The 12,540-nt window shown below is 43.9% G+C and overlaps 1 protein-coding gene across 1 annotated transcript in view; it reads left to right on the top strand.

Annotated features, from left to right (window-relative positions):
- Positions 1–11,040, top strand: part of LOC143292639 (acyl-CoA Delta-6 desaturase-like) — a 31,045-nt gene extending 20,005 nt beyond the window's left edge. The window contains exons 8-10 of the mRNA XM_076603124.1: positions 1,497–1,676; positions 7,093–7,218; positions 8,016–11,040. Coding sequence (XP_076459239.1) covers positions 1,497–1,676; positions 7,093–7,218; positions 8,016–8,073 — 364 coding nt within the window. The 3' untranslated portion in view covers positions 8,074–11,040. The remainder of the gene's footprint in view (positions 1–1,496; positions 1,677–7,092; positions 7,219–8,015) is intronic.
- Positions 11,041–12,540: the final 1,500 nt, after the last annotated feature.

The following is a 12,540-nucleotide window of genomic DNA, read 5'->3' as shown; positions in this document are numbered from 1 at the left end:
TTCTTTCCGCAGACGCTGCTTGGTTGTCAGTGCGTGCATGCGTGCATGTACACACAAGCGTGCGTGCGCACACACACACACATCCACACACGCTCAAACACACACACACCCACACACGCTCAAACACACACACACACACATATATACAAACGAACACGCGGGCACACACACACACACACACACACACACACACACACACACACACACACACACACACACTCACCCTTCCACCCACCCAGCCCACACGCTCACTCACACACACACACGCACACACTCCTACTCCATACACACACATTCACAGACACTCAACACTCCTTGCGCCCCACCCGCACATACTCACTCAAAAAACTGCCACACATCCTTTGTCGATGGTTTTGGGGGAAACCTGCTGCCAGACTGAGGAAACCCACTGAGCAACTTCATACAGTGGTGCCTGGCAAAGTCTTCCAGTTTTTGTGAAAAAATGGAGAAATTTCATTTCTCAACTAGGGATGGAGCTGGAACAGAGTTCAAACTTTTGACAGCTGCTTTGACTTTCTCTGTTATTTGTGCTCACATGCTGTGTGAAAGTAGGTTTTTTATTTGGTTCTTTCAAGTGTGAAATCGTGGTTTCCCCCCGAATACCTTACTTCCTAGTTCAAACTTTGACCTTGATATGATTCACAACTTATCTGGACAGATCTTAGTCACATATTTAGATGCAACGTATTATGAGGAGCATGCGTTGAAGTCTGTTTTAAAAAATTGTCCCCTTACAGTCTTAAAAATTTAATGTGGTATGTATGAAGTTAGGGCTTGACATAACACGTTGGGTTATGCTGCTGGTCAGATGCCTGACCTAGCAGATGTGATGTAGCATATATGGATTTGTCTGAACGCAGTGATACCTCCTTGAGAAAACTGCAACTGAAAACATTTCTTTTCTTTTCATGTTTTTTTATTCCTTTTATTTTTTTTCTTTCCTTTTTAGTTTTCTTTTATTCTTATTCCTTCTTCGTCTTCTTCATCTTCTTCTTTGTGGGCTGCATTTCCGACATTCACTTGTATGTACACAAGTGGGCTTTTAATTGTATGACCATTTTTACCCTGCCATGTAGGCAGCCATACTTCGTTTTAGGGGGTGTGCATGCTGGGTATGATATTGTTTCCATAACCCACCAAACGCTGACATGGATAACAGGATCTTTAACATGCGTATTTGATCTTCTGCTTGCATATACACACGAAGGGGGTTCAGGCACAAGCAGGTCTTCACATATGTTGACCTGGGAGATCTGAAAAAATCTCCACCTTTCACCCACCAGTCGTTACCAAGATTCAAACCCAGGACAATCAGATCGAAAGTCCACACTTTAACCACTAAGCTATTGTGCCCATCATTTTTATTCCTTTTCTTTTCTTTTCTTTTGATTTCTTTTATTTTCGTTTTTGGTTGGTTCGTTTTTTCATTTCAATTTCTTTTCTTTTTTTCATTCTGGCCTGGCCTTGCCCTGCAGAATGTTGGAGAGCCACTGGTTCGTGTGGTGCACCCAGATGAGCCACCTGCCCAACCAGGTCCAGCGCGACCCGCGGCATGAGGACTGGGTCCACCTGCAGCTGAGGGGCACCTGCAACGTGCAGCCCGGCCCTTTCGTGGACTGGTTCTGTGGCCACCTCAACTACCAGATAGAGCACCAGTGAGCACAGGCACAGAGAGAGAGGGGGAGAGAGAGAAATATATATATCTGTGTGTGTGTATTGTATGCCTCCTGTATGTATGTGTCCAGTACAACCTGTTCAGGGTCGGGTTGCCAGCGACTAAACCGGCACTCCCACCGCTCCCTTCTGGGACTGGTGAGGCAGATGGCTAGACACCCTTATGGAATTAAAAACGAGATCCATAAAAGGGCGTCAGCTCAGGATAGCCACCGACGATCATCTAGCTCCACCGTGCTTTGTACATGCCACACGCAGTTGGCCCCTGGGATGTGTCTACCCATGCATGTGAAGTCTGGATCCGGCAGAATCTGTGGAAGAAACCTATTGGTTCAACAGAGAGGAAGGCGGTTACAGCAACGCACTGTGGAGTGCAGAGAGCAAGATGAGACACCAAAAGGATATCTTGGTCATCCACTGCATCTGTGCTCATCCTCCAGTCATCTCAACTTAGTCTTGCCACTGGAAATTGATGGACCCGGACGAGAAAGTGAGGTCGACGGTGCGCAACTCCTCTTCACTTTACACAAACTTATCACGCAAGTCATCAGTCATCCTTAATGACCTTTCATCCTTCATCCCTTCATCACCCCCAAGTCCTGTGGTGACAGGCGAGCGACGAAACGACAGGTGTGGGTACACTGGCAGTTGCAGCCGCGGACCTGCATGCAGGCGGCTCAGGCCATAGGGTCGTTCTTCATCGACAGGAGCAGCGATGGAGCTCAGGAGCCGTCTGAGCAGCCCTCTTCAGGAATGCACTGCTCACCTCCCTGGCATGAGGAAGGGGCTAGAAAAGGTGCCCTAAAAATTGCCTGCTCCATATCACCCTGGCCAGCATACCGCGGCTGGCAGGGACCCTACATCAGCGGTCAAAACAAAGAGAAAGAAAAGAAAAAAACAAGGATCGTTCCTCTCACCATTGGTGCTTGGAACATACGGACTCTCCTGGACAGAGATGATGCAGACAGACCCCAAAGGAGAACGGCAGTTGTTGTATCTGAACTCGCCAGATACAACATCGACATCGCAGCCTTGAGTGAGACTCGGCTTGCAGGCGAAGGCGAGCTCTGTGAATGGGGATCTGGTTACACCTTCTTCTGGAGTGGACGAGGAAGGGAAGAGCAACGCAAGGCTGGCATTGGTTTTGCAGTAAAAACAGCACTTGTCAGCAAGCTAGCTGGAATCCTAAAGGGAGTCAACGATAGGCTTATGACCATGAAACTCCCGCTGGCATCTGGCCAGAAGCACCTCACCATTGTCAGTGCCTACGCCCAAACCATGACCAACCCGGATGAAGTTGAGGCGAAGTTCTACAAGGACTTTCACTCTGTCATTGCTGCTATCCCGAAAGCAGACAAGCTCATCGTTCTTGAGGACTTCAGTGCTAGAGTTGGCTCTGACTACATCTCCTGGGATGGAGTGATTGGAAAGCACGGTGTGGGCCACTGCAACCCAAATGGATTGCTTTTGCTTCAGACCTGTGCGGAGCACGAACTGCTGATAACCAACACAGTTTTCTGCCTCCCTACCCCTAACAGGACGTCATGGATGCACCCTCGCTCAAAGCATTGGCATCTCATTGATTACGTCATCGTCAGGAAAAGGGATAGGCAAGATGTACGTGTGACAAAGACCATGTGCGGTGCCGAGTGTTGGACAGACCATCGCCTTGTAGTCTCGAAGCTGAATGTTTGATATCAACCCAAGAGACGCCCCCAAGGCCAGAAGGCTCCAAAATCAACATCGCAAAGCTGAAAAACATCCCCATCAAACAGACCTTTGTGGAGCTGCTGGAAGATCATCTGGAATCCGCCTCTCTGGACAACCAGAATGTGGAGTCTGACTGGAGGACCTAGCACAAGCTGATCTATAGTACAGTTTCAGAGACCCTGGCACTCATGACCAGAAAGCACAAAGACTGGTTTGACGAAAACTGTGATGAAATCAAGCAGCTTCTGGATGAGAAACGCTGTCTGCATCAAGCATACCTGAGCAACCCAAAGTTCACATCAAAAAAGGATGCGTACAATGCCATCCGCAGGACTGTTCAGCAAAAGTTACGTCATATGCAGGATAAGTGGCTGAGTGACAAAGCTGATGAGATCCATGGATATGCTGACAGGCACGATATGAAGAGGTTCTATGATACTTTAAAAGAAGTCTACAGCCCCACATCCTCAGGATCATCCCCCCTCCTCAGTGCAGATGGGAATACCTTGATCACTGAGAAGGAGAAAATTCTCGAACGCTGGGCTGAGCACTTCGACAAGGTCTTAAATCGCCCTTCCTCCATAAATGATGAAGCCATAGACCGTCTCCCACAAGTCCCTATCAATGAAGAACTGGACAATCCGCCAACACTTCTTGAGACCCAGAAAGCAATCCGTCTGCTATCCAGTGGCAAAGCACCTGGCTCAGACTCCATACCAGCAGAGGTCTACAAGGATGGAGGCACTGTGCTGACTGAGAAGCTCCATCAGCTGTACTCATGTGGAAAGAAGAGACGCTCCCCCAGGATTTCAGAGATGCCTCTATCATTCACTTGTACAAGCGAAAGGGGAACCGGCAAGCCTGTGACAACCATCGGGGCATTTCCTTGCTCTCCATCGCAGGCAGGATACTTGCCAGGATCCTACTAAACTGCCTCACAGCACACCTTGACCAAGGTCATTTGCCTGAGAGCCCGTGTGGATTCCGGAAAGAGCGCGGAACCATCAACATGGTGTTTGCTGCAAGGCAGCTACAAGAGAAATGTCAGGAGCAAAATGCTGATCTGTTCTCCACCTATGTTGACCTCACCAGGGCCTTCGACACTGTGAGTAGAGAGGGTCTGTGGAAGATCATGGCCAAGCACGGATGCCCTCGGAAATTTATTTCCTTGGTCAGCCAATTCCATGAAGACATGCAGGCTCGAGTCCAGAACAATGGCGAAACATCTGCTCCTTTTCCAGTCACAAATGGTGTCAAGCAAGGCTGCGTCCTGGCTCCGACACTGTTCAGCCTCATGTTCTCAGCAGTGCTTACTGATGCCTTCAGAGATGGCGATGTTGTAATCAGCCTAAAGTACAGAACAGATTGCCAGCTGTTTAACCTCAGAAGTCTTCAAGCAAAAACCAAGGTCATGACAGACATCATCAGAGACTTTTTGTTTGCTGATGATTGTTCCCTCAACGCTGGATCTGAAGCTGACATGCAACTCAGCGTCAACAAGTTTGCCACTGCCAGCAGGAACTTCAGCCTTACCATCAGCATGAAGAAAACTGAAGCTCTCCATCAGCCAGCCCCAGGAAAACCCCACCCCCACATTGAGCCCAACATCACAGTCAACAGTCAAAGACTCAGTGCGGTGGAGCGGTTCACATACCTTGGCAGCACACTGTCACGAAATGCGACCATCGATGATGAAGTAAACGTCCAGATTGCAAGAGCAAGCGCAACCTTTGGCAGACTCTATGCAAATGTCTGGAACAGAAGAGGCATTGGTCTCGAGACAAAGGTAAAGGTCTACAGAGTAGTAGTTCTCCCCACACTACTTTATGCCTCCGAAACTTGGACAGTGTACCAACGACATGCCAAGAAGCTGAATCACTTCCACACAACATGCCTCAGGAAGCTACATAACATCAAGTGGCAAGACAGGACCCCAGACACGGAGGTGCTTGCAAAAGCCTCCCTTCCCAGCATCTTCACCATCCTGATGCAGTCCCAGCTTCGCTGGGCTGGACACGTGGTACGCATGCCAGACCATTGGCTGCCCAAAAGGCTCTTCTATGGCGAGCTGCAACAAGGGAAGAGATCACACGGAGGCCAGAAGAAGCACTTTTGAGATACTCTGAAAGTCTCTCTGAAAGCGTTTGACATCAACCCTGACTCCTGGGAGGAATCTACAGTGGACCGTGACAAATGGCACGCTGCTGTGCACAAAGGCGCCAAGTTGTGCGAAGCCAATAGGACTGCTGCAGCTGTTCAGAAGAGGCAGGCCAGAAAGTCACGGGCAAACAAGCTCCCTGACAGTGATATGCCTGTCTTTGTCTGCTCCAACTGTCAGTGAACATTTCGTGCACAGATTGGACTATTCAGCCATCTGTGCATTCACAGATAGACTCATGAGCACCCGCCCCTCCCACCACCAGCCTCCCCCCATCCCCCAGCTGAATGACAGTGATGGTCATCATCAATCTCGATGGACACACACCACCACCATGTATTGTATATACACACATGTGTTTAGGGATGCAGATAAATTATGCAGTAAATACCTTGGACTGGTTTTGTGGTCACCTTAGATACCTGAGAGAGCAGCATTGAGCACAGGTACAGAGAGGGAGGGAGGCAGGGAGAGAGATTCAAATGGTTTATTCCAAAAAGACCTTTGCCACTCACGAAGTGATGGTTTGGAAACTTATGTCAAAATGATTGCGAGACCTACATATGTGATACAACGGAACAGAACAATACCTCAAATTAATGTCAGGTACAACATAGTGAACAAATTTTAAAGGCTTTGTACAAGTGAATAGCAAACTGTTTAACTTCTTCTTAGTATCACATCATGATCAAAATTCATTTAAACAAAGAAGGCTGTCAGTAATATTTCTGGGGTATTAAATTGTACCCAAGGTCACTTAACTTTGGACAACAAAACATAACAAGAAATTTGTTTTCTTCAGCATTTGTGCATAGTGGAAAAATGAAATCATGGTCACTATGCTGTCTGTAATGGAAATGATGAATTGCAATAACTGACAGCCCAAACCTAGATCGTGTCATGATTTACTTCAAATTTTTGGTTCATGGACAAATAAGCTGGGATACATTGCAAAGAGTTGATCGGATTATACACATACAGTCTGTCACTTTCTAGCTTACGAGCAATCCATTCTTGCCATCTGCAGTCAGGCAGCATGATGTGGAGGCTATGAATAAATTCTGTGATATCCCCACCCTTTGGCTCAGCTAGACAAATCCCAGCCCAGTTTATCTTGCCCATTGCATCCACGTCACACATAAGCTTTCTTGGGTAATCTTCACTCATCTACTTGTGTCAATTTCAGCCAGTACCTGAGAGAGAGACAGAGAATGAATGAATGAACCAACCTTTTTTAATAACGTGTGCTAAGCACATGCTGCTCTCAGGACCTTGGTCTATTGTCTGAAATAAATGTCCAAATTGTGAGCATCCAGACCACCGCTCGAGGTTTAATGGAGGGAGGGGGTGGCTAGGGGGGGAGTAAAAATCTGGGTCTATATATGGGAATGGAACCCATGCACACTCACTTCTTTGTCAGGCACCTTAGCTTACCAGGCCTCCGTTCTTGATTGTGTCCAGTGCTTTGTCCATTCTGCATGAACAATTGTGGAAGAGAGAGAGAAAAATTGTCTGCTTTTGTGTTGCAGCCTGTTCCCTCTGATGCCCAGACATCACTTCCACAAAGTGGTTCCCCTGGTGCGCTCCCTTTGCGAGAAGCATGGCATCGAGTACCGCTGTAAGCCCCTCTTCACCGCCTGGGCAGATATCGTCAGGTACCGGAGGTCATTTTCTCCCTCTTCCGTTTCGTGCCAGTCATGAGCAAGAAAAGTGCTGTTTTCATCCAGTGACTGCCATCTTGGAAAAGCAAAAATCTTTTAAAGCATGCTAAAATAGGGAAAAAGATTCAGATAGTATGAATTATTTTGTTTATCTGAATCATTTTCTTGACAGAAAAATATTAGGTGCAAAACAGTCACAGTGATGCATCATACATCTTCATGTTAGTAATTCACAAATCTGGTGTGGGCCATTTTGGATTTTACTCAATAACTCAAAATGCTCAACATTTACGACTTGGCCTTCAGTGCATTTGGATCAGTAAGATCAACAAAAAAAACCTAATAACTGATGCAAAACCAGGCATTCTGGTTATTGCTTGGGCTATCAATTCTTTTTATGTCTTTCCACTCAGAGTAATGTTGGACACAATAGCCACATGTGTCATGAGGGCCTTGCCACTCTCTCTCTTGTTTTATTATGGTTATTTTAAGCAGATGTGGTGCACCATATAAGGATCAGTCCACACATTTTGACGCTTCCTTAAACCTGAAACTGAAGTTGATACAGTGACTTGATGCTGTGTCCCAAGCTCCAAATGACATTCATGAGTTATTAAGTGAACACTGTTAACATTTCAGATCGTTTTGATTGTTGTTACAAACTGTTACGCACTGTTTTGTGCGTCAACAGTTTTATGGTGGTGTTTTTACAGCTCTGATGCCCCTAATGCGTTTTTTTTTTCCTTTTAGCTCAGATTATTGTCTTTTTTTTTCTTTCCTCTCTGTTTCAGGTCTTTGCAAAGGTCAGGAGAGATCTGGTATGAAGCCTATTACAACAGAAGCCATTAGAAGCTGGCCTGTCGATTGCTGCACCTAGTTTGTTTTTGTTTTCTCCTCTTCGGTGACTTCAACCATGAATCACCACCAGCTAGCTCTTCTGCTGTGCTGAATGCCTGTGATGCTTGCATTGTCTGAAGACTTGTTACCATACAAACGGACTGTTGACAGACAGTGTGATTATGGATCTTAACAGTCAATGTGAAATTTGGGTCTGTGACTGTCAGTGAGATTTTGGGTCTGTAACAATGAGATTATGGGTCTGTAACAGCCAGTGAGATTATGGATGTCTGAAATCTAGTGGCCAACGCAGTTTTTCATACCTAGCCCCTATTCTTTGGAATCAACATCCTCAGACTCTCCATCACTCATCTTCACTGCAGTCTTTCAAATCCAGTCACAAGACCGACCTTTTCCCCTCCTGAACAGTTTTCAGCAATTCATCCCTTTCCAGTACGAACTAAAATGACCATTTGTGAGTGAGTGAGTTTGAGAGTTTCAGAATTTGTTGGCTGTATTTTTGATTGTGTACTTTTTACATATGTGTGCTATGACTTGTGTGCATGCGTGCACATGTGCTTGTGTGTGTTGTGGTTGTATGTGAGGGATGGGGGAGGGTAGGGGGGGTGAATGATTTTTAACAATGTTTGGCATCTTGTGATCAATTTTTCCTTTTTGATGTTTATGTGTGCGTTCTGTTTGTAAACGCCTAGGGCTTATTTTCAAGATTAGGCATAAATGCTTATGGTGAAAATGATAATAATTATGGGCCTGTAATAGCCATTATGAAGTTTTGGTTCTGTATCAGCAATGAGATAAAATTTTTGTGGCATCCAATGAGATTATGGATCTGTAACATCCATTGTTATTATGGATCTGTAATATCCAATGAAATTATGGGTTTATAGCAGCCAGTGAGATTATGGTTATAGCAGCCAGTGAGATTATGGGTTTATAGCAGCCAATGAGAGATTTTTGTTCTGTAACATACAATATGATTATGGGTCTGTAACAGCCAATGTGTTTATGAGTTCATAACATTCAGTGACATTATGGGTCTTTAGATTATGGGTTTTTAACAGAAAAATGATTCTATGGGTCTGAGGATTATGGATTTATAACAGCCAGTGATATGGCATTATAACAGACAGTGATATTGTGGATTAGTAGATTACGGGCTTGCAACAGCCAGTGATATGCATTGGTAGATTACGGGTTTGTAACAGCCAATGATATTATGGTTCGTTAGATTATGGGTTTGCAACAGCCAGTGATATTATGGATTGATAGATTATGGGCTTGTTACAGCCAGTGATATGCGCTGGTAGATTATGGACTTGTAAAGGCCAACAATATTATGGGTCGGTAGATTATGGGCTTTTAAAGGCCAACAGTATTATGGGTCGGTAGATTATGGGCTTGTAAAGGCCAACAATATTATGGGTCAGTAGATTATGGGCTTGTAAAGGCCAACAGTATTATGGGTCAGTAGATTATGGGCTTGTAAAGGCCAACAGTATTATGGGTCGGTAGATTATGGGCTTGTAAAGGCCAACAGTATTATGGGTTGGTAGATTATGGGCTTGTAAAGGCCAACAGTACTATGGGTCGGTAGATTATGGGTTTGTAAGGGCCAACAGTATTATGGGTCGGTAGATTATGGGCTTGTAAAGGCCAACAGTACTATGGGTCAGTAGATTATGGGTTTGTACCGGCCAATGATATGGGTCGGTAGATTATGGGCTTGTAAAGGCCAACAGTATTATGGGTTGGTAGATTATGGGCTTGTAAAGGCCAACAGTATTATGGGTCGGTAGATTATGGGCTTGTAAAGGCCAACAATATTATGGGTCGGTAGATTATGGGCTTGTAGCAACCAATGATGTTATGGGTTGGTAGATTATGGGTTTGGAACAGCCAACAATATTATTGGTCTGTAGATTATGGGTTTGTAACTGCCAATGATATTATGGGTCTGTAGATAATAGGTTTATAACAGCCAGTGATATTATAGGTTGGTAGATTATGGGTTTATAACAGCCAGTGACATTATGGGTTGGTAGATTATGTGTTTATAACAGCAATGATATTATGGGTTGGTAGATTATGGGTTTATAACAGCCAATGATATTATGGGTTGGTAGATTATGGGTTTCTAACAGCCAGTGATATTATGGGTTGGTAGATTATGGTTTTATGACAGCCAGTGATATTATGGGTTGGTAGATTATGTGTTTATAACTGGTTTATAACAGCCAGTGATATTATGGGTTGGTAGATTATGGGTTTCTAACAGCCAGTGATATTATGGGTTGGTAGATTATGGGTTTCTAACAGCCAGTGATATTAAGGGTTGGTAGATTATGTGTTTATAACAGCCGATGATATTATGGGTTGGTAGATTATGGGTTTATAACAGCCAATGTTATCATGGATTGGTAGATCATGGGTTTATAACAGCCATTGATATTATGCAGAGTATTCAGGTCACTTTTGATAATATGTGACACTTGAGTTAGGAATACAAAGAAAGCTGAGCAGATTGGTTCAGAAATTTTATGTTTAGATGTGCTTAATACCAATCAGTCAAATAATCTTTTCAGTAGGTCTTTTTGATGACAATGATTCCAGTAATCTTTCACGGTTTGATGACAGTTAATCTAACAGTGTTTTGAGTTGAGGTCTTTTTGGTGCCAGTAAATGAAAGAACCATTTGTCTGTCTGAAATCAGCAGTAGACTTCATAAAGTGGGATTTGAAGAGAGAGGTGAAAAGTGTTCATCATTGAAAGAAAAAAAAAAGTTTTCATCTATCATTGATATTACTGTAGATCATGTGCTTGCCTGTTTACAAGTTTGTTGATGTGAACTGGTCTTCAGTGTTATTTGTAAAATCTGAAAAAGTTCCCTGTGTTTGCTATTAAAAGGCATATCTCCAGTTATCAACTGATCTGGTTTTCCACAAATGTAGCAGAAGTCAGCTGATTCCACCTCTGTTGTTGCTCTGTTTTTTTAAAAACTATCTTGTTCAGGAAGTGTTTTGCTGGGGAAGAGGGTACATGTTCTGAGAATAACCTACACTTGACACACAATGTGATACTAACTGCTAAAACGTGCGAGAGCTGCGGTTGGAGCTGATAAGTGTGTTTTTGTGTCATGTGTGACATATACAATTATAGTGTGTTCAGAGGGTTCAGTCTCATTCATTTGTGTTTTATAACAAGCGCTACACCGATTACTCCCCTTCTTCCCTGTTACTCATTTCTTTTCAGGGCTTTTCCCCATTTTCTTTCTATTTTCAATTTCCTGCCCTGTCAAAAAACATGTATTGTCTGATCTTTTTCTTCTATGTTTTTGGGCTGCAACCATGTTCACACATATGTACAAGTGAGCTTTTACGTGTTTGACAGTTATTGTGGGTTTTGGTGTTTTTTTACCCCGCGTTGTCGGCAGCTCAGCTCCGTTTTCAGGGGTAGTTCGGATGATAGGATAAGTCTCCTTGTGTTTGATGAAGTCCACTTCATCAGTTGTGGGTGGGCACAATGGATGTCCTGACATTCTGATAACATGACTGTCAAGCGGTGCAGGATACACAGAAGGATTTGAGATTTCAGGACAGGTTCGAACCTGTGCCCATGAGATGTGATTGTGGTCACCATTCTTGTTTCAGTGTTTGTGGGGTGGTAAGAAAATGTGGATGTCTAGTATCCATCTGTCTGTGCAGTAACAGTTTCTTTCTCTGTCTCTTGAGCATGTTTTTTTTTCTTTTGATTATGCTCAGTATGTGATATTTTTATATTTCTCATATATTTTAATTGATTGATGTGGATATTGATTGATTGATTGATATGGATACTTGTACTGCACCCATCTTCAGTCAGAGACCAAGCTAGCATCCCCACCTTCTGGAAATTTTGTGCTAGAAATTTCCTCTTTTCTATCACTCTCTTTGTATCTGCATTTTTTCTTTCTTCACTGTTGTCTCATTTTTCTGCTTTCCCAGTCCATTCCCCATTCTTTTTTCAAGCAAGCCTTGACACTTTTTTTTCTTTTCCACAGTCTATGATGTTCTATCTGTGCTATTTTGCTCTGGTGATTAGGTAGTGAGATGCAAACACTTGGATGGGCACTAGCTGCCCATTCTGCAGTGTTATTTGCATATATGGCCTTTTTTATTTATTTTTTGTTTGACTTTGAAGTGTTTTTTTTCCGTTTTTATGATTTTTTGTAACCTGGGGATGATGTATTAAGCAGAATGGCTGGCGTCCTCAGCATGGCCTAGTCTTATTTGCCATAAGGAGTTCATGGTTGGGATACTGTGTCATGAATTGTGTTTTGTGGGTTTGTATTAGTGGTTTTTGACTCACTTGTGTAAACAAAGTGAGTCTATGTTTTAACCCGGTGTTTGGTTGTCTGTGTCTGTGTGTCCGTGGTAAACTTTAACATTGCCATTTTCTCTGCAAATACTTTGTCAGTTGACA

This window comes from Babylonia areolata, chromosome 18, assembly GCF_041734735.1.
Source record: "Babylonia areolata isolate BAREFJ2019XMU chromosome 18, ASM4173473v1, whole genome shotgun sequence".
NCBI lineage: Eukaryota > Metazoa > Mollusca > Gastropoda > Neogastropoda > Buccinidae > Babylonia > Babylonia areolata.
The sequence above is the reverse complement of the archived record's forward strand: the minus strand, read 5'-3'. Positions and strand labels throughout refer to the sequence as shown.